The sequence below is a fragment of the Seriola aureovittata genome, chromosome 4 (assembly GCF_021018895.1).
Source record: "Seriola aureovittata isolate HTS-2021-v1 ecotype China chromosome 4, ASM2101889v1, whole genome shotgun sequence".
Lineage (NCBI taxonomy): Eukaryota > Metazoa > Chordata > Actinopteri > Carangiformes > Carangidae > Seriola > Seriola aureovittata.
This window is the reverse complement of record NC_079367.1, coordinates 23,401,446-23,427,143: the sequence shown is the minus strand read 5'-3', so window position 1 is coordinate 23,427,143 and position 25,698 is coordinate 23,401,446. Positions and strand designations below refer to the sequence as shown.

The 25,698-nt window shown below is 43.9% G+C and overlaps 1 protein-coding gene across 1 annotated transcript in view; it reads left to right on the top strand.

Moving 5' to 3' along the window:
• Positions 1-25,354, top strand: part of LOC130168131 (protocadherin-16-like) — a 79,909-nt gene extending 54,555 nt beyond the window's left edge. The window contains exons 3-21 of the mRNA XM_056374726.1: positions 5,316-5,504; positions 6,204-6,435; positions 6,561-6,797; positions 7,225-8,253; positions 9,230-9,417; positions 9,520-9,616; positions 10,012-10,169; positions 11,626-12,472; positions 14,789-15,028; positions 15,994-16,119; positions 16,260-16,469; positions 16,578-17,444; positions 17,555-17,668; positions 17,751-17,962; positions 18,283-18,434; positions 19,385-19,515; positions 19,804-20,090; positions 20,193-20,334; positions 20,881-25,354. Of these exons, the coding sequence (XP_056230701.1) occupies positions 5,316-5,504; positions 6,204-6,435; positions 6,561-6,797; positions 7,225-8,253; positions 9,230-9,417; positions 9,520-9,616; positions 10,012-10,169; positions 11,626-12,472; positions 14,789-15,028; positions 15,994-16,119; positions 16,260-16,469; positions 16,578-17,444; positions 17,555-17,668; positions 17,751-17,962; positions 18,283-18,434; positions 19,385-19,515; positions 19,804-20,090; positions 20,193-20,334; positions 20,881-23,471 (8,049 nt within the window). The 3' untranslated portion in view covers positions 23,472-25,354. The remainder of the gene's footprint in view (positions 1-5,315; positions 5,505-6,203; positions 6,436-6,560; positions 6,798-7,224; positions 8,254-9,229; positions 9,418-9,519; positions 9,617-10,011; positions 10,170-11,625; positions 12,473-14,788; positions 15,029-15,993; positions 16,120-16,259; positions 16,470-16,577; positions 17,445-17,554; positions 17,669-17,750; positions 17,963-18,282; positions 18,435-19,384; positions 19,516-19,803; positions 20,091-20,192; positions 20,335-20,880) is intronic.
• Positions 25,355-25,698: the final 344 nt, after the last annotated feature.

Below are 25,698 nucleotides of genomic sequence, written 5' to 3'. Positions count from 1 at the left end.
GACAGCTGGGATGAGACTTGAGCATCTTTCATGCCGTTTTAAGTGGGACGTCTTTTGAAATTTCATGACTTTTATCACACTTACACAAAGCAGCCAGACATCACAGGCCACAGTTTGGCAGTATTTAATGTCACCGTTTTGTAGACCTTACACATGTCTTAAACTATGCAGTGGAGATTTCAGTTTTTTTTTTGTCTCCTGAGTAACGACCAAAATCTTTCACATATGGCTGGTCAGAACCCAGACAATACTGTCTGTGCTGCAAATGTTTGGAGTTTTGTTATATTCGTCAACAATGTGTGGGCTTCTTCCTTCCACCGGGGCGATGTGGTCTCTGTCTGGGCCTTTAGTGTGGTGATGGACATGTCACGAAGTCTTTGACCTGCCTATCTGCTACTTCAGCGAGTAGTGAAAGAGGCCTTTAGGAGGTCTCCGCCTCACTCTCCTCATCTCTGCTTTCCTTAGAAGTGATGCCAGGACAATAGAGGGAGAGGAGTGTGCACGGCTTCACACCAGCTGTGAAAGCTCAGAGCAATTCTCTGTCCAGATTTCTGCAACTCGCCCACTCGTTTGATTTTTTTTCGAGCCTACGCTTTCCTCTTTGCCTTCACTGTCTTTTAATGATCTTCATGTCACTCCAGCAGTCTATCACATGCTTTAATTGCTCCTGTGGAATCGTGTTGTTAGAGACTTAATTGGTCATGTCTGTGAAACTGTCATCAAAATGATGTTTGACTTGGTTGAATTAATATCTGGAAAAATTCCACTTTTGAAAAACAATAAAATAAAAACTTTATTTTCTGTAAATATCTAAACAGATTTACATAAACTGGGGCATTACTGCAGTTAAATAAATATGGTCGCTGAAATCTCTTGTAGGTGGAGCATTCAGCCCTCTCACCTTTAATAAGTCTCCACCATTCAATAAACAAGGTTCTCTTTATTCTAGATCCCAAGGGATGGAAAGTTGTTCCTTTTCAACATCCGCACTGATCTCTGTAACTTAAGTACTTCTCTAAACCCATTTCAGCTGCTTGGCCAACTGGCCAATGTGTCACATATGGTGCTTTAAGTTTGAGCACTCTCCAAGTGAGATAAAAGCAGACTCAGTCATAAATTTGAGCTTAAGATTTAGAAATGTCATCCAGTATTTTCTGAACATTACTTTATGTCACAAAGTTTTATTTGGGCCAGAGTCACAGTAGCCGCCATGCTGCCATATCCATCTGTGCTTGATTTGTTTGCAAAGAGTTCCCGGTGAAGATTTTGGTGTAATCCGAGGGAGTGCGGAATTACTTGGTCTCGCTCTTTTGCTCCGCAGGCATCCTGAGACCGTGATGAGCAATGACTTTATCCCCAGTGTTTGTACATTTGTGTCTTTGCTTATGCATCTAAGTTACACTCGGAGGACGTGTGCATGCAGAGTTTGATTGATGTGTGTGATAATTTCCCCGTTGGCAAACATTTACATGCGCACTCCGTCATTTGTGGCCTATTTAGATTGGCAGAGGTGCAGTCCTGATTGGCTGGTTTCACCGAGGTCTACGTGAGACAGATTTGTTTGACTGGGCACTCCAAAATACGGGGAGCGTGATTAAAAACTACATTGCCTTCATTTCACCCCTTGTTGGCCTCAATGGTTTCGGCTCTACATCATTCATTTACTCACAGCTTTTTGAACTACTTCTTTCCACGGTGGAGCTTTATTTCATTTTTTCATGGCTGCAATAGATGGGGAGAGGAGCAGTAGCTTGGGCAAATAAGGTCACGTCGACATACGTGACAAACACATGTGTGTGCCTTATCCACAAAATCTTAAGAACAAGAAGTGGAAAGCTACAGTGGTTAGTCATATACGAGAATTGTGATTGTAAAATTCAGCTCTAAAAATAGAAACCACCCAAATCCTGGGCTTGTTCTTTTCCAGGCCTGGCTCTCTCTCTCAGACCACAGAGTAAGGACGTTAGATGGGCCAGAACACTGGAGCATCCAAAAGCCTCAGGATCATTATTCCATTTGAACATATTATACATAAACATACAAAGGCATGTTCTCTCCTGTGAATCCTGTTCTCTTGATTGGACAGTCACTCAGTCAGAAAGTCTCCTCTGGAAGGCTCCTGGAATCTGATGGGAGAACCACAAAGTTCCCGAGTTATCTTTGGATTCCCCCAGCTTGTTTTACTAAGGACTCGGCCAAACGTTGCCTTTCCCCTGCTGATAAGACAGCTCCCATCATGCCTCACTCAAAACATGGAGTGTAGGGAGAATACTGCTGGCTGCTGCTGATGATCTAAGATTACTCTTGCTTTTGAACTTTTAATCCAATAAAAAATACCGCTTGCGTAATACCTATACATTGCCGTGGAAAGAGTAAAACGGCAGTGGGAAACAGAAAGAGAGGCCCCTCGTATCCATGTCAAGATGACTTCGACAAAGTGGTGAGTGGTATTTTTCTCCCCCCTGCAGGGCGTAGAATTACTACTTATGACTGGCACATCTTACATTACTTTCCTAGTTGCAAATATTTCCTTGTTGTTTTTCAATTCCCTGTATGCTGACGTAGAGGAGGTTGTAACCTTAATATATTCACTGTATGCGAGCAAATATTGGCCATTGAACATTTGAAAGGGAAATAAAGAAGTGTACAAGTATATAGAGAAAACACTGAGATGAAAGATGGATGACTCCTTGCTGTGACATTGTGGCTGAACTGCTGCATTACGCAACCTCCCAACCAAGCTTCAATCTTTATTCAAGACTTTGTGAGAATCTTGTTTCATCTGTTAAGCTTTACCCTCACAGTCTTATTGATTTATTCAAATCTTTTCCTATCAGACATTTATGGTAGAAATGTTGATGCCGGAGGCCACATTATGTTAGGTTATTCTCATCTCTCAAGGTTCATGGTTTGTGGTCTGGTTAATTGTCCTGCTCGTTTTTCATTTGCATATGGTCTCACGTGTCATTTCATATGGGAGGCTGGCACATTATGATCTCCAGGACAGACGAGCCTCTCTGTTCCAGCAAGATGACACTGATATGCTGCTATTAACCTACAAATGAGAGTGCAAGTGGAATCGCAGTCTCTGCAGATTCCAAAGTAGACTGATTGCTTCAGGCATCCTACTTACAGTGGTCAGGATTTATGCAAATGTGATTGTGTGGTTTATTATTTTACAGTGCCCCCCCCACCCACCCCCCCCAAAAAAAAAAAAAATCCTACACTTAACTCATGGAACATATTGTTCTCAAGTTTTCAAACCACATATGGCTCCAAATATCTTTACCACTTAACACAGTACTTGGAGCGCTGGGAGAAGTGTAATTATTAAAGCACTGGATCCTCCTCATGTAAATTAATTTCATGGCGCACACATCACTCAAGTCTCCTGTCTCTGCTAAACTTGTTCTTCACAGAAAAGCTCAGTATCTCTGTAGCACACACTGTACCGCTCCACTTCGCCCAAGCTGAAACTTTTCTTTAACTCAAAGGGAACCCTCAGTGCAATGTAATAAATTGGATGTAATGAACACAACAATAAGTTTTGCTGTGTATCATTATAGATTCAAAAGGAAAAATGGGTTAGACTCCCAACCCCAACAAAAGTGACTTTCCTTTTCTCTTTCATATTTTTTTCTATATATTATTTCTCCCATTTTTTCAAGTTTTCATACCATAAATATAAATGTCATGTGAGTTTTTTTTAATGTTCTGTATGTGGTTGTACTTTATAAAAACGTTTTTATGGATGGTTGTGGCTAAAATGGAAAGCAACAGGGAGACTCAAATAACCTGTACATTCAGTGTCTGCAACAACTCAATGGGTCAGTCACAAGAGAGGAAATATTTTCCTGCAGATCTGCTGGGAAATGTTTGTAGCATATCTGCCGGCTGTTATTGTTTTTTTTTTAACAAACCCAGGTATTCATGCTAAAATGTTCCTTCAGTGCTCCAGCTGACACTCATCAAACAACAGTGAAAAAAACAAGCACATAAAGCTGTGGGGTTGTTATAAATAACTTGTCCCCCTGCAACAAAATGATAAAATATTACAGTAGACTGCACCCCCCCCCCCTAACATTAAAAGATGGAGTAGCTTTCTTGTATTGCTCTTGGTTTCCCCTTTCCTCATGTGGTTTATTATTCTTCTCTTTGGCTTGCATCTCTGCCAGCTTTACAACTCCCTCACTCCCACACACCACTCACCCTCTGTTAGGAGTTACAGTCCAGAGTGTGGGGCATGCTCTCTGCTGAGTCCCTCGTCTGCCATCTGCTCAGGAAAGAGTCGGAGACTGAATTGCCGCAGCCAAACCTTCAGCACCTTGAATGAATGATTTCCATATTCTCACACTCACAGCAATGCCTTCAAAAAGTCGGCTTTTGATGATAAGCATGGCTTGCCTTATTTTTCTTGGCAATGTTCCTGATGACTAGTCCATTTTACGCAGAGGAGGCTCCCTGCTGCTGACTGCTGGAGCACCAGAGCATGGTTCGAGCTTCTTTTTTCTTCCAATTAGTGTTTTCCTAAAAAGATCCATTTATAAAAGATGGGAGGAAGGAGAATTCTAATCAACTTGTGAGGTTTAATCCTACTGTAATCTGTTGCAAACTGCAATCCCGAGCCAACACTTGCAAACAATTATATCGCTGGTACCTAGGGGCCCGATCTGATTGGTCTGTTTGCCTTGCGCTGTCTTGGGAGATCCTGTAGTAATTGAGTCGGCTCCCTGGCTGATGGCTTGTGAGCTGCTTTTATAGCTCCAGCAGTTCCAGCCCTCTGTAGATGTGTGGTGTTATTAAACCCAGACCGCAAGCGGGACATGACATTAGGGTATAATGCGTTGCACTGATGCATACTGTGTGGTATCCCACTGTTCCCTAGCTGTCCCTGTCACTGTCCTTTGCAGACAGACGCCACTCCTGAAGCAGGCAGTTTTCCCTGCTGGCAGCCCTCCCAGTAGCCTGTAGAAGTCATCCTCCTTTCCGCCAACCCCTTTCATTCCCTCAGAGCCCCTCTCTGCCAAAGGGCCTGTTTGGCTCATGCTCTGGCTCAGATAAACAACAAAGAATAGGTCCAAAGATGCTTTCACAAGGCACCTGGTACGGTGCTCTTGTTTCGGTTTGTGGATTGTCTTTAGTCTTACATCCTTCTATTAGAATTTAGATTTGATCTGCTGTGGCTTTACAGTAATATTAATGACTGTGGAAACTGCTGAGTTTCTCCAGCAAGATATTTCCCTTCCAACTTGATAAATTTTAATTTTAATGCACATTGTGGAATGTTTGACCATTGCATGTTTTCTTCTCTCTAGGTAACTGCGACAGATGCAGACGGCGGCTCCTTTGGCTCCGTTACCTACTCCCTTGGCTCCGGCATTAACAGCGCTGTTCCCTCTCAGTTCACCATTGGAAAGGAGACCGGCCAGATCTGCACTAGTGCTTTACTAGACAGAGATCAAGGGCCGGCCAGCTTCGACTTTACTGTTACTGCAGTGGATGGGGTGAGCCACCACATTTTGAAATCATGCTTAATATGAATCTATTGAGCCACAGAGTAATCCTATAAACACAGCAGCCGTGCTTTTCATACTGACAGGAGAGCAAAGACATGGCCAACTGTGCAGAAAAACTTTGATTTGAGCAGCCAAGTAAAGAGGAAAAGCTTGAATGACTCTCCATGGCGGGCTTACTCAAAAGTTAGTATAGCATCCTGTTGACTTGATGCCAGATAATACTTAAAAAATAAAAGGTTAAAAATGAAACAAAATTACTGTGGTCATGTTAAAGCAATCAGATGGAGAAATGCTTCGACTGTCAGGCAGTAATATTTTAACAAGTTGGACTGCCGCCTCCCTCGTTTTTGCCACCTGGTCCAAATGAAAAGCCTGCACTGTATTTTCTGCGAATGAAAAGCCTATGAAACAGATTGTTTTGTTGAGGCGAGCCCTCTCACCCTCTACGGGTCATGACATATTGCTCTTTCCCGAGGGAAACTATCAATCTGTATCCCTGCACGAACCTGCTGGGACTATATTTTAGAGGGTATGCTATACATCGAAATTTTAACAGGGTTTACTGCTGGTTTTTACTAGCACCATTAATGTGGCCTAAATCCCGCTTTTAGGTGTGTGTGTTTTTTTTCTGTTCATGATTTAGTGTATGTGAAGGTTTAACAAAAGAGCTTTTTGTTTCCTCTGCAGGGTGGACTGAGCTCAGTAGCCTATGTGAAGGTAGATCTGGTTGACATTAATGATAACAGACCCGCGTTCTACCCAGTCAGCTATGCTGTTAGTTTGAGCACGCAGAGCGCCCCTGGGACATCTGTTGTCAGAGTGACGGCCTATGACCCAGACTCAGGCGAGAATGGCAGAATTACATACAAAACAGTACCTGGAGGGGCCTCGCCGTTCTTTACACTCAACAAAGACACAGGTTGGCAAAAGTACTTTTCCTGTTCCTGCAGACAATTTAATGTATTTTTAAGATTTCAATTATGGATTTTTTCCAAAAATGTTATCTTGCAATTATAAAAAGAGCCTGTTTGAATGTTTTTGTAGGCGTGATCTCCCTGTCTCGGTCCGTCTACGGAAAGGCCAACTCTGTCATTCCCATGGTAATCTCTGCTCAGGATGGCGGTGGGCTGGTTGCCCTCGTCAATGCCAGAGTCAACATTAGTGTGGTGGCGGGGCTGGTGGCGCCACCTGTGTTTGAACAGACTCAGTACTACTTCACTGCAGCGGAGGACGCCCTGCGGGGAACAGTCATTGGCATTGTCCAGGCCAGCAGTAAGACAGGTGGGGGCTCCACACACATGCTCCCTCTTCTTCTGTCTCACTCACTCACTCACTCACTCACTCGCTCACTCGCTCACTCACTCACTCACTCACTCACTCGCTCGCCCACTCACTCGCAGCCCATATTGAACAGTTCAGTATACATTTATCAGACACACTGGATCATGCTGAAAAGAGTTTCTTCTCTGCTCCCCGCACCACTTGTACAAATAGGTGTTGAGCCACTATACACATATAACTCTGAAATAACATCAGTCAAAAATTCCATGTCAGAACTTTGTTGATATAGTAACTTTCTGAATTTTCAGAGCTATTACAGTCATGAAAATTGAAAAATTACATCTTTGGAGTTTGCTCTTACTTCGGTGCTTTTAGTGCAGCCTCCTGGGTTGTTGTGACATGTGTTTTGTCATCTCTCTCTTTTCAGGCACCTCTAAAGATATCTCCTACACCATCAGCTCTGGAGACCCTGCAGGCTACTTCACAGTGGATCCTGAAACTGGGGCTCTAAGGACCAGTCTGCCCCTGGATCATGAAGCCCAGTCGGCTCTTGATTTGGAGGTGCAGGCCCGCAGTGGCAACCCTCCAGCCTTTGGCCAGACCCGTGTCCACATTACCATCGCAGACATCAACGATAACCCACCTGTTTTTCTGCCCTCGTCTTCGGAGTCCCTGCTGCTGCCTGAACACACAGAAATGGGCACAGTGGTGTATCGGGTACAAGCTGAGGACAGAGACTCTGGAGCTAATGGACAACTGAGCTTCGACCTTTCTTCTCCTAGTGGAATCCAGAGGACCTTCAGCATAGAACGCAGCAGTGGAGAGATCCGATTGGTGGGGAGCCTCAACTATGAAACCAGCCCCCGTTATGACCTCCAGGTGGTTGCCAAGGACAGTGGGGTACCCCAGCTTAGCGCTACCTTCATGCTCGTGGTTCATGTCCAGGCAGAGAACGACCACGGACCTGTGTTTGATACGCTCACCTATCGTGTGGAATTAAAGGAAGGTACTCCGATAAACACACGCTTCCTGCAGGTCAGAGCTCTGAACAGGGAGACCCCTGGCTCAGGTCACTTCAGCCCCCTGGCGTATCACCTGCGTCCAGATGGAGATGCTGCAGGGTTTGGCATTGCTGCAGACAGCGGCTGGCTGTTTGTGAAAAGCGCTTTAGACAGAGAAGTTAAGGACATGTATCTACTTACAGTGCTGGCCAGCGCTGGTCATGGACAGTTAAAGAAAACAGGCAGTGCCACAGTGCGGATATCGGTGACTGATGAGAATGACAACTCTCCTCGGCTCACACAGGAGAGGGTCTTCATGGCTGTGAGAGAAAACCTGGCTGCAGGAACAGGCTTTGGTCACGTGTCGGCCACAGACCGAGACAGTGGCCCCAACGGACGCCTCAGTTACCGCTTCCTGCACGCCGACCGCCACTTCCAGATAAACTCCCACACAGGTTAATTGAACATTTCTGTGCATGTGCAGTCACAACTGGTTTATTGGATTGAAGTGTTGAAATAACAACGTGGATTGCTTAAGTTTGCTTCATTAGGAGAAAATCTTTGTATTCATGCAACAAAGCTATATATGTACAGATGTGGAAGAGAGAGAGATGCTTAAATAACAACAAAAAAGCTGACTAGTGTTTTTGCTGACTGTAATGTCATGCTGTAATAAAGCTGCTGTTGACAGAGGAGCTGGCCCAAGAAATGAAAGGCAGCATAACTAATATTATTTGGTGAATTTTGGATATCTTTTAGATGATGTGAAATATCTGCCTTCAAAAAACACTGGAGCATGTCTTATCCAAAAATTCAAAACAGTTTCATCACATCTGTCACATTTTCTGAGCTAAAACCAAATCAAAACTAAAGTGAACTGAGCATGTCATTCCTTTCTACATAAGCTCAAAGATCCTCCATCAATGTGAAAAACAAGCTATCAGGAGTTTGTACAAAACATTTTTTTATTCTGTGCTGCTAAACATGCTGCTAAACATTGAAATTATATGTGGAAAATCATTGTTTAGTCAACTCACTGCGTCATCTGTAAAAGATGAGAGACTACAGTACTGCTGCCTCTTCCCCACTGTCATAAATTAGTCAGATGATGGTGACAGCAGCACTAAGCGTCTTGCTGGGCTCTAATTGGCCTGCTGAGCCTGTTAGTCTGTGGGTGGAGACTCAGACTCTGATTTGTGATCAGTTTCTGGCTGAGATGTGAGTCTCTGCAGCGTCTGCCAACCTTCCAGAATTCCTCTGTTTGTGTGTATGTACACATCTACACGAACATCTGCAGACTGTGCAGATGAATGTCTGTTACTTGTGTGTCACTGAGCAAAGCCTGCTGGCTCTTTAGACTCTCATCATTATTCCAGTGCTCTGGACCAGGGCCTCAGCATATAATCCCTCTCATCCCCCTCCTCTCCCCAGGTGAGATCAGTACAAGGACAACTCTGGACAGAGAGCAGCAGTCTAGTTACCAGCTGGTGGTGGTGGTACAAGATGGAGGTTCGCCCGCTCGTAGCGCCACAGGCACAGCCTTCATCACTGTCCTGGATGACAATGACAATGACCCCACTTTTACCCACAGCCAGTCGGGAAAAAACCTCATCATACAGGTGTGATGCCACAACACCAGAAAAACAGACCAACAGGAAATGAAATGTCTTTCATGTCTTTAGTGATATCTGATATTTTTATTGTATTTTTTATACCTGTAGGTGACGGAGGGTCAGTCCTCTGGAGTTTTACTGGGCACATTGCAAGCCAAAGACCCTGATGAAGGGGAGAATGGCACTGTGGTCTACTCTTTGTCAGGTATAGTAGCTGCAGGAAGTAAAGAGAGTTTTTTTTTTTGGCATTGACCTTTATTGTTTAATTGATTTTATTTTTAGATTTTCTTGTTTATTTTACAGACTTACAGACTATTGATGCTACTTTAGTGTGTTTATCTTTGTTGCTTTAGCGTGAAGCACTTTTTTAACTGTGTTTAGAAAAGTACGATGTAAATAAAGTGGATCATCACTGGTATCCATGCGTGCAAATACGGTCAACAGATGACACCATCAGTTTGAGTTGGTTAGTAACTTAGGTCTAAAAATGGCTTTGACTTAATGCTAACAAAATGCTACCTCTGACTCGCCGGCTTTGTGTATTCAGCCCTCCCACGCACATCATCTCCACTGACTGTTTGGACTCTCTGTCTCTCCCAGGTCCCAGGGCTGAGCGCTTCTCTTTGAACCCAAACACCGGCGAGCTGCGTTCATCGTCTCCCCTCAGCCACTCAGAGCGAGCTGAGTACACTCTGACGGTGACAGCCACTGACAGAGGACTGCCCCCTCGCAGCACCTCATGCTCGCTCACCATTCAGGTCAGACTTCCACTGGAGCCCGGCCAGCACAAACACCCTCACTACTCACCTATTTAATATCAAAGAATAGACTCGGGGCTGAGAGGATCCATGTCTCTGGGCCCCTCAGACTAGCTGCAGACATATCAGCCTCACTTCTGACAAGCTTCCCTCCCATCCCCTCCCTTTTCTTCCCCTGTGAATTTTCAAAAGGGAAATTTCTATCTGAAATGGAAAAGTGGGTCTGAATCAAATACTCCCAGCTGGCTTGTGATGAGGGCCAGCTGTAGCCTACTCTGATCAAGGTCATACTCAATGACTTCAACACTTTTTTAATACAGTAGCCCTTTTTGCAAAGAGCGGCAGGGCTGTGCACTCACGTAAAACACAGTATTGAAAGTAATTCAGTTAATATTTAATATAGAACAGAAAATGGACACAATGGAAGAACCCTGGAAGGAACTTAGATTTATAGGTTCCAGGAAAATAGAGTTGCCATATAAACAGCTCCAGTAAGTGCCGGTTCACTTTTCCTCCTTTCCAACAAAAAAAAAATAAAAATGAAAGTCATAATTATTAGTTAATTGGATTAAACAGTGCAAGTGTTGTTCTTGCCCAGTGACGCATTTCTGTAATTTCCTTCAATCATCTTTTCAGACTGATTTACTAAATCCATTGATGATAGGACGGGACTATACCAATTTATTTCTGGAACACTCCTTTTCCATCTAATGTGGAACCAATTTACAGCGTGTCATGTAAGATTTCACAACAAACACAGCTTATTTATGGAGTGCCTACTGTGGGAACTGTGCTGTAGGAGACAACGCTGGAGTACCCAGATCACCCCTTCAGCTTACAAAACATATGCTGCTGAAAATTTGATCAACAAATCCTCTTCATCTGCCTCCTCTCCCTCCCAACTCTAAAATTTTCTCAATTCGTGCTCGTCTCAAAGAAAAAAATAATCTTTTATTAAAACAACATGTCACGTGTTACTTATGGTGCTTTTTTCATACAAAGGAGAGATGTAATAATGTAGTAGTCTTTGAAGGCACTTGAACTGCTCATCAAAAGAAGTGTAAAGCTATACACAGTACAGGAATATGTCCCAGTGCTAAATTCAACCCCTCTCATCATGTCCGTGTCTGATTGTGTTACTTTTATCATCTATTATTTTTCCTGGCAGCGACATAAGTATCAGATTAAGTGTGATTAATGTTAGCAGGCGTGTTATTCAAGTCTATAAAAACCTCTTGTAACTGGTTTCATTTATTCCCAGTGAACACATTCGGTACAAGCAGGAGGAGTGGACAAAATCTGGTTTTGCTTTGCCTCAAATCCATGAAATATTTTCATTCTTTGTATTGAAAATTGTCAACTTAAGTTGCCACCGGGCATTTAAACGAAGCATTAGATCATCTGTCATGTTGCTTTGTCCTCAAATATACATACAGTGTTTTTTTCTTCCCTGCAGGTTCTCAGCATTAACAGACCTACTTCTAAGACCAATTCACTCTCCATATCTTTCAACTCCGTGGAGGAAGCCAAGCCTGGCTCTGTTATTGGCTCAGTCCGCCTCCATGACAGAGAAAGCCCAGAGGCAGGGGAGGTGACCTACACAGTGGTTGGGGGTACAGACCAAGATGGTACCTTTGTTGTGGACCGTCTGACAGGAGATGTGTATCTGGCTCGCCCCCTCGACTATGAACGGGACGCACGCTACACCCTGCAGATTGAGGTGGATGACTTCTCTCAGGCCCCTCCTAGCAGCACCCTGGTCCACCTGGGTATTGATGTGGAGGACAGCAATGACCACGGCCCTCAGTTCCCCGAAGACCCGATCACCATCGTCATCTCAGAGAGCATGGAGCCCGGTTCATCCGTCTATACTTTCCAGGCCATAGATAAGGATGGCAGCGGTCCCAACAGCGAGCTGAGGTACTCAATTCTCCACCAGTGGCCGAACAACCCTGGCCTCCTAAGCCTCGACCCCTCCTCTGGGGTTCTGTCCTTGGGCCAGGAGCTTGACCACGAGGTCACCTCCAACCTGATCCTGGTTGTAAAGGCAACAGACTCTGCCCTTGAAGCCAGCCAGAGACGCTGGGGTTCTGTCACGGCGAGGGTGTATGTAACTGATGAGAACGACAATCCACCAGTGTTCAGCTCGCCAACAGCTGTCAGTGTGATGGAAGACCAGCCGGTGGGCTTTGTGGCGTTGTATGTCATGGCCAGAGATGCGGATCAAGGGGAGAATGGAAGAGTGACCTACAGCATCCAGTCAGGCAACACTGGAGGAACATTCAGCCTCAACCCTAACACTGGTGAGTAAGGCCCAGTGCCAATGCTGTAGGTCCTGTGTGCTTTAGGATGGGGTGCTGGATGGGTTACTGACTGACCAGTAGACCAGTCTGCATCTCACTGAGGCCAATATTGCAGATGCCATGCTAGTATATTGTTGAAATAGATCATGTAAAACATTATATAATTGAACATAATTTGGGGTTATGCAGAATCATTCATATTGTTTCTGGTGATAGCATCGTGTAAGTTCTACATCTAAGAGATCTCTCTGCTTTTTATTATTATTTTTTTTTTATCGTAAGCAGCAGATACTACAATCAGTTATCAAATCCGTGGACCACTGGGCCCACTCGTTTTTTTATATATGAATAATACTAAAATAATTTTTATCTGTATATGTCCAGCACCTTGTCCAGCACCACTTTACTGTGTCATGCAAATTCTCTTGCTAAAGTTGAAATATTTTAAGTTTAAGTGAAGAAGAAAATCTGCATCTGTGGATTCCCCTTTTCACGTGCTTCCACACAGCCCCACCCCCACACCACATTTGCCAAACCTCCCCCTCCACAAACACACAAACCCTTATAATACTCTGCTTACTTCTAAGTACAGCACAACTCTTGCTTCACCTTTCATGACTTATTTCTCTCAGTTGGAGGGCAGACAGACGGGGCAGCCTGCCAAATATTAAACACACACGGACACACATACACATACACACGCATGCGTGAGCACACACATGCACCCACAACCCATCATCTGTTATTGTGGATCTATTCCCATGAAAGACCAAAGAGCCTCCTGCTTGGGCTTCTGGGAACCATTAGAGAAGGGATCAGTTACGCGTGTTTATGTGTACGCACGTGCGTCTGTGTGTGTAGGCATGCACATATGTGTCTGCGTGCTTGCATGAGACTCTGTCACTTAGTCAGCACTGACCTTGGGCTATTTGGTCCTGTGGGCTTTGTTGTGGTGTTTGAGACACGTGTCGACGTTGGCTCCGCCCTCCCCTTCAAGTCGCCAACCAGGATGCCCCCCGGAGCAGCTCGGGGATGGAAACATTCAGGGTCTGTCATGCATGTTACCTCTGCTTCAGCCCAGTATGTGCGCTCATCTTGTAGTGTTTTCATGCACACTGGTTATTTGTTAGAATCATGACAGAGTTAATCCTCTGAGCACCTGGTTTGCTCCTGTTTTGGGGTCATTGACCGAGACCTGGGACCATCTCTAGACACTCTGTTTTCATTACTTTTGGCATTACAGTTACCACAATAGAGAGAACTATCAAGCTATTATTAGGAGTCTGTAAAGTCACAGAGTGAAACATATCCTCATCGCTCATTGTCAGAAGCGAGGTCATTAATTTCACTTTTGGAGCTGTTGATATGGTGAATTGCCTCTCTGCAAAAGACAACACCATTCAGGGATTAACACATCAAATGTTGATAAATGGCCTCTGCATTCAAGATGAGAAAGATATGTTTGTTCTCAGAGCAACCTCAGCTAACCCTTATACTGCAGCCCAAAGTGTTGGCGCCACAAACTCCACATAGGCTTAAGATGTTGGAATTGAAAACATCCAAAATAAAAACTTTCCCCTGTTTCCACTGTTATGTTTTTTTTTTTCTACCCATGTGTTATCTGTGACCAGGGAGACGACAGGATCACAGAGGAGTCAAATTTGGTGAAAATATTCCAGCCTGTAACTCCTACCAGATTAAAAGCTTAGGGGCAAGTTATCTCAGTTCGAGCAAGATACAAAGTGAAAAACACACAAGAAAGTTAAAACCAAAACAGCCCTAGCCCCCTCTTTCTTTAACAGTTGCAGCTCATTTTAAAGCATGAAATTGAAATTGAATCAATGCAAGCTCTACCCTCTTAGGGCAGGATAATGAAAAGGCAAGGGTGCCCCTAATTTCTTCAGAGCACGGCAGGCCTGGTTGTTGCGTGTCTAGAGCGTGTGTTTACTGCTTCTCTCTCGATGGCTGCGGCATTCTCCAATGGAAAATCTCGTAAACTGTGGCCAGACCATTGGGCTGTTACAGCAGTGGTGGTGGTAGCACTCAGGTAGGCAAAGCTGTGTGTGTGGAGGAGATTAGCCCTGATTTGGCCCTCACACGGCAACTTTTCACACCAGCGTTTTAAATCACTTGACTACACACAACCGTGGAAAGTGGCGTGTTTTATTGCCTTTGATAGCATGCTTTCATACTGTAGTTGTCGTGTGTAAGTGCCTCTGGGAAACAGGCTGTAATAAGGCACACCCACACACACACACACACACACACACAGGAAATCTCTCCTCACATTTCCCCCTCTGATTCATCTCTCTACAGGCTCTCTGTCTATTTTCAAACCTCTGGACCGTGAGGAGCGGGACATCTTTAACCTCACAATAATCGCTGAGGATCATGGGATACCCCAGCACTCGGCGAGCCAGCTGCTGTGTGTCCATGTGATTGATGTTAATGATGAGGTTCCCTGGTTTGAGGAGAACCAGTACGAAGCCCAGATCTCGGAGAACCAGCCTCCAGGAACTAGTGTGTTGACAGTGTCCGCCTCTGATCAGGATCAAGGTGAGGCATACAATGTGCACTCACTTAATTACTGTAGCTGTGGCCCATATAATCATATTTTTTAATCACCAACGCTTTCCCAGTGAGCACTGATTTGGTAGTTTTCATTTCAAAATAAAATTGGAAAGAAAAACTTGGTTGGAAAGTTTATTTTTTCGACATGTAAGTTACATATGACCATTGTTTCATTGTCATTTAAATGACTATATTTGGATGTGAAACAGGTCCTAACTACGTATTGAACTATAAACATAGAAATGCTTATTATACAGCATTTGTAACTTAGACATCTAAAAACTTTTCAACCAAATGTAGCCTGACTTTAACCAAGACACGTAGTCGTCTTTTGAACTGCAAATTACCTTAATCATGGCGTATGTGTGTGTGTGTGTGTGTGTGTGTGTGTGTGTGTGTGTGTGTGTGTGTGTGTGTGGATTATGTCTTAAAGGACATCAAACTGTGCTGCTTCAAAATGCCTGTAGTTATTCTCAGCCTTCATGTGCTGAGTACGTGTTCACATTACAGACATTAACAGTTGTTTTTAATTGAGGACTACACAGGAGAATGGGGGAGGGGGTACAGAAAGGGTGCATTCCCCTGCTCTTAGTCAGAAGCACATAAAACAGAAGGATTATAAACTTTCTCTCCAAAAGCAATTAGTGAAGTAAACAGGTGAGGTTGCCAGACTGCTCTCTGCTAGCACGCAATCTGGCATCCAAACACCTGAGGGAGGGCTGTCACTGCCAAATGCTTAGACAGCAAAACTAATGACAAGCAAACAAATAAGTATACAAGCTATTAGCAAGAGAAACCCAAATGCTTTCTAAATGGTGGTCTTTCTCAAGTATTTTCAGGTCAAAAGAATGAACTATATGAGCTTTAGTGACATTTTCTTAATGATTTAATTTTTAGTTTTTAATTAATGTTTGAATTAAAGCACAGTCATTATGTGTGTTTCGCTGCAGGAACCAATGGGCAGGTGACGTATGGTGGTATCTCAGAGAAGGCTTTCCGCATCAACCCAGTGACAGGTGTCATAACAACCACTAAGTCACTGGACCGGGAGCTCCAGGAATACTACACTGTGACAGGTACTGCCATCTGCCCTACAATATGACGGACAAAACATGACTGCTTCGAGTTATTTTCTGATGTCCAAAGTAATTGTATGGTATTAATTATCTGAAATCATCCTTAATACTGTTATGTGTTTTTTCTTCTGTTTTTACAGTTTATGCAAAAGACGGTGGCCTTCTACCCAACTATGCCAAAGCGACAGTGAGGATCAGAGTGCTTGATGAGAATGACAACGTCCCTGTCTTTGGACGTCTCTACTATAGCATAGAAGTGCCTGAAAACCTGGATGCTTTGCCTCTGTTCACCCTCAGAGCCACTGACCCAGATACAGGAGACAGTGGGGAGAAGAACTACAGAATTACAGGTGAGAATTTGTTTTGATGTACCATTCAGTTTCTACCATTTATATTTCTACAACTCGGAGCAGTGATGTTGCAAACTCAAAACACTTTTGCAATTGCTTTCCTCTCAGCTGGAGATCCATCAGGAGACTTCCGCTTGGACAGAAGGTCAGGTGTGCTGTCCACTTCAAGGCCTCTGGATCGGGAGAAGAGGGCTGGGTACACGCTAACAGTCACAGTTCAGGACGAGGGCCAGCCTCCTCTCAGCAGCACCGCATCTGTGGAAGTTACTGTTCTGGACATCAATGACCACAGCCCCCAGTTTCAGAGCAGCAGCTACACTGCAGACGTTTCAGAAGATGTTCCCATTGGCTCACTGGTCCTGGAGGTGAAGGCCATCGATCTGGACCAGGGCCCCAACAGTCAGGTGCTGTACTTTCTGAGCCGTGGCTCCCAGAGCATGTTCATCATAGATCAGAACACAGGCCGCATTATCACAGCGGCTCCTCTAGACAGAGAGAGAACCGCCTCTTACACCTTTGAGGTGTGTGCCACCGACTCCTCCCCAGCAAACCCACGTAACTCCACTGCTCAGGTGACCGTCTACATTCAGGATGTGAACGACAACGCTCCCTTCTTCATTCAGGACCCACTTATTGTGAACATCTCCGCCAGCAGTGTGTCCAGCCGCAGAGTGTTGGCCACCATGAGGGCGGAGGACAAGGACTTTGGGGCTAATGGCTCTGTTTTTTATCGTTTTGCCAATCCTGTGAGGGGCTTCACCATTAACTCGCTGACAGGAGACATCCAGGCCACCGAGAAGCTGCAGACTCTGACCCAAAGCCAGAGGACTTTGATAGTTCAGGCCATGGATCAGGGCAACCCGGCTCAATCTTCCCTCGGGGTGGTCATCATTTACATTAGGGAACAGAGCTACAGGGGGATTCGCTTCTCTCGCACAGCTAGAGATGTCAGTCTGCAAGAGAACGCTGCTAAAGGTTTGTGTGATATAATATTTCAACCTTTTTACTTGGAAATTTCTGCATGTATCATGGAAATGAAAAGTCAATGTAAAATGTTTCAACACAGCATGTTTTTCACCCTGTAGGCACAGTAGTAACACAGACTCAGGCCCAGTACCCTGATGGCTCTCAAACTGGTATCAGCTACAGTATTTTCAGTGGAAACAGAATGCAGTCTTTTGGAATTAACGCTATCACTGGTAAGTGCACAGATAGCAGCGTACGCCACAAACTGAGGTTTTCCCAAATCTCCAGTGACTCATTGTTGTTTTTGTGAATTAGGTGAAATATGGGTCCAGAAATCTGAAGGATTAGACTTTGAAGAGACCCCCAAACTCCGCCTTGTGGTGAAAGCTGAGACGGCATCCTCCAGCTCCTACATGGCTGTCAACTTAATTCTGCAGGACGTCAATGACAACTTGCCACGCTTCCAACTCCAGAACTATGTAGCGTACATTAGAGAGGCACAAGGCTATGATTTTCCCATTATCCAGGTGCAGTAGCCTCTCCCCCACATATTTATTATGGTTGGCTGTTGTTTAAGTGTGAAGTTGTGGAATAGAAAAGCACTCAAGCTTCAGAAATCTGGATAGTTTCAGCACCGTAGAGAAATGACTGTTCATTTGCCTGTGTTCTCAGTGTCCCAGCTGAATATATAGAATCATTTTTGTCATGTAGCCAGATCCATATAGCCCCTTTTTATGAACTCTTGACTTTTAAGTCCAATATTGCTCACTAGTTCATGTTACACTGCAACAGCTGTTGCAAATATTTCAATATTTTCATTATGAAAATGGGTTGGTCATTTCTTCAGGTTGCGGCAGATGACCTCGATCAGGGTCAAAACGGCCAGGTGACCTACTCTATCAGGTCCTCGTCCATGAGTGGCTTGTTTAAGATCGACCCAATGACCGGCAGCATCACCACTGCAGCCATAATGGACAGAGAGATCTGGACTCAAACAAAGTGAGTTTTGCTCTTTTTGCTCTTTGTCTGCTCCTCCTGTCATGTGGTTCCACTCAGCTCATCTCTGCCCCTGACATTTTGACATTTGTATGTTTGTTATGATGATCATTTTTACCAGCAACAACAGCAGGGCTAGTATTGTTTTCACCTTGTGAGTCTTTGTGTGTCTGTGTGCATGTGTGTGTGTGTGTGTGTGTGTGTGTGTGTGTGTGTGTGTGTGTGTGTGTGTGTGTGTATCATCATGGCAAAATGTGGTTCTGAAAAAAACAAATGTAGCGGGAGCAATTGCAGAGGTGGTTTTGAGGACGTTGGCAGGTGTTTATATGTCTGTGGACAGATTTTGTGCAAGATGCAGTCACACCACTTTACAGTGTGTAGTTACAGTGTGTAGTTCAAAAATAGGTGTGGTCCAAACAAGAGCACCGGAGGTAGTTGGTTAGAAAAGGACGGAAGAGCCCTTGACCCCTCACCTTACACCCCTGGATCACTGTATCCCAGTTTCAATCATTCCCATCCACTCTTTCAGTTGGATTCTATGTTTGCATGATTTCTACTGCAAGAAGAGATTATTACTGTAAATGAAGTCCTCTTTTAACAAGGACTGCTCAGAAAAATGTTTCACTTCTAGAAAGAGAAGAGAAAAATTGGGAGGAAGTACAAATGAGCTGATGATCATATTCAGAGCCTATCAAAGTTATAAAGAAAATAATGCTTGGCCTGAAGATTTCATTTTAAGATCAGATTTTAAACAAATTTAGTTTTATTGATTTTTTTTAGATCAGATTATAATTTTTTGGTTTAGTGGAAACAGTGAGCCTAATTTATTGTTAGAAAAACAATCTTCTAATGCTCACTGTGAAACAAAAAGCGGCTGGTCTTGGTGGGGGGTGAAACACTACGCAACCATGTTCATTAAAGTTCAGACAGTGACATTCATTTTCTGGCACCAGACTTGTCGTTACGGCAACAGACCGAGGAACCCCGCGGCTGGCTGGCTCTGCCACCCTCACTGTGATCATCATCGACCTCAACGACAACAGTCCCATGATTCCTCTGCCTCGGGAGATCCATGTGCCTGAGGGTAAGTTAGCTTCACAGGGGAACTTAGTCCAATGATCTTATCATAAAGCCTCGCATCACCCTTCCTGGCAGCTCACTCAGCAGGGCTCAGTGAGAAAAGTCTGACCCTATTATGAACAAGCTATTGCCAAGTTCCTCTGTTCATTTCCTGTCTATTAGATCTAGGCTTTCCAGAACAGGATATTTCTTAATAAAGAGGAAAAAAAAACAACCTTTTTTTTCCCTTCATTTCAGCTATAACCTAAATATTTGCTCTTCCTCTCCTGCCCTCCCACCTTCCCACATACAGATACTCTGATTGGCACAGTTATCACCCAGGTAACAGGGAATGATGTGGACTCAGGGCCAGCCCTGTCCTACACACTACACTTGGATACAAACAGCCAAGGAATGTTTGGGATTCATCGTTACGGAGGAGGAGTGTCTCTGACCGGCCCTCTGGACTATGAGGAGAGGACATGGTACACTCTGACTGTCCGCTCATCTGACTCTAAACATCAAAGCGAGGCCAACCTTACTGTGCTGGTGGATGATGTGAACGATAATGTCCCCACCTTTACTCAAGACTTGTATCAGGTACAGCAACATTCACACACCTAGTATTGGCATATTTGTTAAATTGCTGTAGTATCTGTAGTAAAGGATATAGATATATTTATGCTGTGTTTTTCTCATTAGGTGACTGTGTCAGAGCACCTCCCAGCAGGCAGTGCAGTCATCACAGTAACAGCTACCGACCGTGACTCTGGGGAGAATGGGAAGATTACCTACAGAGTAATGTCATCAACTAGGGGCGTCTTCTACATTGACCCAAGCAACGGTAAGATCACTGTGTGCACATTTATGGTTGCTTATAACCGTTTTCGAACCAAAGCTCCCCTTAATTACCCTTCATAAAAAATGTTATCCCCTAAGTCTCTACTTGGATGCAAATTTGAGGTTTGGACATATTTGCAACAGGCATTGCAAAAATATTTAATCATTTTGTTCATTAAACGTCATTGAAAGCCAGATTTAATGTTATTTGCCTCAGATGTTTTGCTTGAGATAGCATCTAAAAATAAGTGTGTTATAAAAGAGGACTCTTTTTCCCCTCAAGCTATTCTGTCTCCTGTTCTCAAGAGCAATTCCTTTACCTCGAATAATGTTCCCTTAAACGCTACGTGCTCAAACCTGCTACACTATTTACAAAACATAATTGAAATTTGATCATTTATTTGAATAATTCATGGTATTTCTTTGATAGAGAGTCACCCTGTGTAATGATCAACTTGGATGATTAATATTATGATCTCCAGACAGAAGATTAAAATTATAAAAGTCATAAAAGTTGATCTTTTAATGATCGTGTTCTGTTTCCTCACAGGGACTCTGTTCGTCAAACAAAAAACAGAGTTTGATTTTGAAAATCCCTCCATCCTGGTGGTAATTGAGGCACGGGACCAGGGTACTCCACCACTTTCATCCATTGCCACTGTCCAGGTGCAAGTGTCCGATGTCAACGACAACGCCCCCATCTTCCACCAGTCAGAGTACAGAGCCACTGTGTCTGAAGATGGGCTTCCTGGATCAACTGTTCTGATCCTGGAAGCTGTAGATGGAGACCTGTCTCGGGACAACTGTGGTTTTGATTTTGCCATTGCCAGTGGCAACTCAGGTAATGCCTTCCAGATTGAGAGCAGTGTACGCTTCTTGGAGGGGCAGGGCTTCCAGACAGTTGGCAGTCTGATCCTGGTGGAGGAGCTGGACTTTGAAGCAGTGCCAAGTTATAACCTGACGGTCGTGGTATCAGATCGTGGAATCCCTCAACGTAGCTCCAGCGTGCCTATCCTCATCAGTGTTTCAGATGCCAATGACAATCCTCCAGCTTTCAGCCGGGCAGAGTACAGTGTGGTACTGAGTGAAGGTGCAGCAGCTGGGACAGAGATCTTGCATCTATCTGCCACAGATCCAGACTCTGCTCCTAATGGAGAAGTGCAGTACTCCATAAGCTCAGGGGACGAGTCCAACCTTTTCCAGGTCGACAAGTGGACCGGAGCCTTGAGGCTGCAGAGACCTCTGGACAGTGAGAGACAGTCGTACCATATGATTGTGGTTCAGGCTACTGATGGTGAAGGGCACTATGCTTTGGCCCCAGTCAGCATCGAGGTCAAGGACATCAACGATAACCGGCCCTTCTTTCCCCTCAGTACAGTAACTGCGAGCATCAGGGAAAACCAACCCCAGAATGCCTTAGTCACCATGCTGCATGCAATCGACCATGACAGAGGTGTTTTTGGACAGTTGAGGTACTACATGTTAGACAACTCTAAAGAGGGAAGAGAGGCCTTCCTAATCAACAAAACTTCAGGAGAAGTACGGACTCGCTCTACTTTTGACTTTGAGAAGGTAGCCTCCTTCCATTTTGTGGCAGTTGCCATGGATACTGGCAACTATTCTGCTACTGTAACTGTACAGGTTTATGTTACGGGGGAGGATGAATATGATCCTGTTTTCACATCCTCAGAGTTCTCATTCGAAGTGCCTGAGGGAGCAAAGAAAGGTCAGATCATTGGCAAAGTACAAGCCAGAGATGAGGACGGAGGTGTGGATGGGATTGTCCTCTACTCTCTAGCTGACAGTTCGCCTTATTTTGAAGTCAATAAATCAACCGGAGCTATTTCCTTAAAGATGGACAGCTACAGCAGACATGTGGGTCGCTCTAAAAGAGAGGTGCGTCTGATGACGCTGGACGTGACTGCTCACAGCCCTCTGGAGACGTCCCGCATAGCAGTGGCTAAAGTTACTGTGGATGTGACCCACACATCTTTTGGTCTCACAACAGACATGAACATGCTGCTTATCAGTGTCATTGCAGTTTCACTTGGGACCATAGTCATATTAATAATAATTGCCGTGGCTCTATTTTTTGTTAAATTGAGGCGTCAGAAGAAGGAGCAAAAAGCACACGGGCGAACACAGACATCAGGCACCATGCTGCATAAGCTAGAGGAAACAAAAATAACAGCAAATGAAATGATTTACCATCAGACCCTTCCTGGATACACAACTAGTCAAAGTGGAGGCGGTGGGGGTCCATACACTCGTGGAGGATCCCTGGATCCCTCCCACTCCAGTGGGCGTGGCTCTGCGGAGGCAGAGGCGGCAGAGGATGATGAGATCAGGATGATTAATGAATACCCACGAGTGTCAAGCATCTCTTCTTCGATGCAGGAGCGCATCTCTGCCCGAGGTCCGGACTCTGGAATCCAACAGGATGCAGATCAGCTATCAGACGTGTCCTGTGAGCCTTCCATAGACTGGTTCAAAGGGAAGAAACTGGGCAGTCTGAATAGTACTTTATTAGCTGGCCAGGTGCCAGTCTACAGGGATGAGGGGGGTGGGTATGTGGGTGTGGGACGAGGACTCAGCATCTCCCACCCTAAAGACTATACTTTCCCAGAGGATGGAAAGCCTGCTGTGGATGGCTCCCTGACAGCCATCGTGGCCAGTGATGAGGAGCTGAGGGGCAGCTATAACTGGGACTACCTGCTAAACTGGTGTCCCCAGTTCCAACCCTTAGCTAACGTTTTTACTGAAATAGCACGTTTAAAAGATGAAACAGCTCCTCCTCATCCTCGCAGGTCATTTCATCACAAAGCAAAGGCCGAGTCAAGAATCGACCCACCGCCTCTCATAACTTCTGTGGCCCACCCAGGGGCTAAAACTGTACCTCCAAAGCCTGCTGTAGGGAGGACCTTCCCCCACTTGGCTTCTTTACGAAGATCTCCCATCAGCGGCGAGGGATCCATCTCCTCAGTCGCCATGTCTCCAAGTTTCTCTCCCTCTCTCTCCCCGCTGGCAGCGCGTTCTCCTGCAATTACGCCCTTCAGCGTCTCACAGGGCCCCTCTGCATCTATGATCAGCACAACTGAACACAATTTGGAACACAGCGAGGAGGCAGAGCTGAGGATTTAAATTCTAGAGACAAATCTTGAGGGTGGATTAAAACTGAGTCATTGCTGTCCCAGACTTATTCTACTGTATGACCACAGGGGCTGCAACCTGAAATGAGTCACGGCTTGTCTCTTTTCTATTCTCCTTCTGAAGAGAACAAGTACACAAGGTTATACTAAGAAGTCCAAATAGCTACAGCTGTGGTGCTTACTGGAAAAACTGAACTACATGACTAACAGGCCAAAATGGACCATGCGTTTTGTTTTTGTTTTTTTTTTTCTTTGTGTGTGTGAAAGAAACTCCTTATTCTTCTGTTGATCATTGTTAATTTGCACATTTGAATAGGGATTCATTCATGATGTCAATATTTTGTATAAAAGCATTGTCTATATTTTTATACGTATATGTGGTTTCTGACAAGAAATGGAATTAAAGTGTCAAAAAAGGTTGCTAAAACCTCAGAATATATTTCTATATTTGTATATTTGTAGCTTGTACTGTATACTTGTTTGTACTGTAAGTTGGTTTTATCTCTTGTAATTCTTAACCTTGTGGTTTTAAATGAAGCTCTTCATTAATGCTTTATGAATTGGGATTTTTGTAACAGATTATTGTAAATATTTATAGAAGAAGAGACATCCTTGCTTGAACAAATGAAACATCAGTCAGAATAGCGTATTGTGTGATCAGATTTTCTACGGATCCAGTGTTTGATCTCACATCAAAAGGTAATCATGAATGTGAATTGTTGAAAAATTGTATTAGTCCTCAACACACGTCCCTTCATTTTCTGCAAAGCATAATGAAACTTGACATCCAATGATCCTGTCCTTCAGGTGCCCTGGCTTTAATTTCTCACTACGAGCCTTACTGCTTTTCATTTTGCATTGTGAAAATAATCCATGTGAGGCAGAACATTGAGCAGCTATGTATGTAAAACTGTGTGCTCTATCAGCAGCCTAATCATTACAGAGAATGTAAGCAGGTCTTGGTCATTTTGTCTACTCATCCAATGCTCCTCAGTAAAATATATAAAGAAACATTACTTAAGCTCTAAGTCAGTGCTATCTTGACACTGAGATTGGCAGCAGGTTTTTCTAATTGCTGTCCAGAACAGTTTTGTTGTATAGATTTACTGCCAAACTGTAATGAATGTTATTTTTGGACCGCATTTGTTCCCTCTTTTCAATAGCACTATAAAGAATACTATATGGATTAATAAATGTTACATACGGTATGATGGAGTATGAAAACATGTATATTTATGAATGTTCAAACACTACCAGAGAATGTTTCCTAGTTAATGAGAAGAAATTCATGTCATGTACATGTTCAGCCGTAAATCACATTAATACTTTTACACAGATGCCTACACCATAAATATATACATGATCATAATTGTGTTTTTGGCAGCCATCACAAAATAAAATAATGTGTTAATTTGCATTAATAACTACCTAGAGCTCTGTCATTGCCTTAATGCAGATTCCTCTCTCCTTCCAATTGTTATAGGCTAGAAGTATTTTTTTTGCTTAATCCCCAGTTTTTGACTCTTGTTAACATTATATATCAATCAAAACTAACATTTTACAGTATTCTTTATTTATTATATAGGTAGACCTCAGACGCTGAGAGATTTGGTAAATTATTTACAAGGATGCTATTTTGACCGTGGCCAAATATACATGAACACTACCTACTGTATTTGATAGAATGAAGGTACCTTGTTGTCTGTATTGTTTTGTATTGAACAGTGTTACCTGCCACTTACATCTCATGTTTGTCCAAGCTGTGTGTATAATGGTGAAGAAAAGAAATTCCTCCAAATGTTCTCACATATCATTCTAGACTTGTCCAGAGAAATGTTTTGAGCAAAGTGCCTGATTAAAGTACTTATGTGAACACACTGTCGCCCCTGTCACATCATTCTCAGCTCACAATAATGGCAGTGTGTAACAGTGATGAACAGTTATTGTGTGCAGTTAATCCATAATGGATTACAAGTGAAAGATCCCAAAGGTTCTGTCAAAATAAGCGTGACATTTCCTGAAGCATAAGACATGACCAGTGTCCTAGGGCTTATATATGTGACTTGGTGTTTTGATGATTTACACACCTTCAGAAGGATCGACAGTTAAAGTCACTAGCAGTACCCTGTAACTTTGGGCTTATACCTTGTATAAACATGAAAACTGGAAACTCCCTATTGTCCCAGGGGCAACAGGATACATGGACAAATGGACAAGGT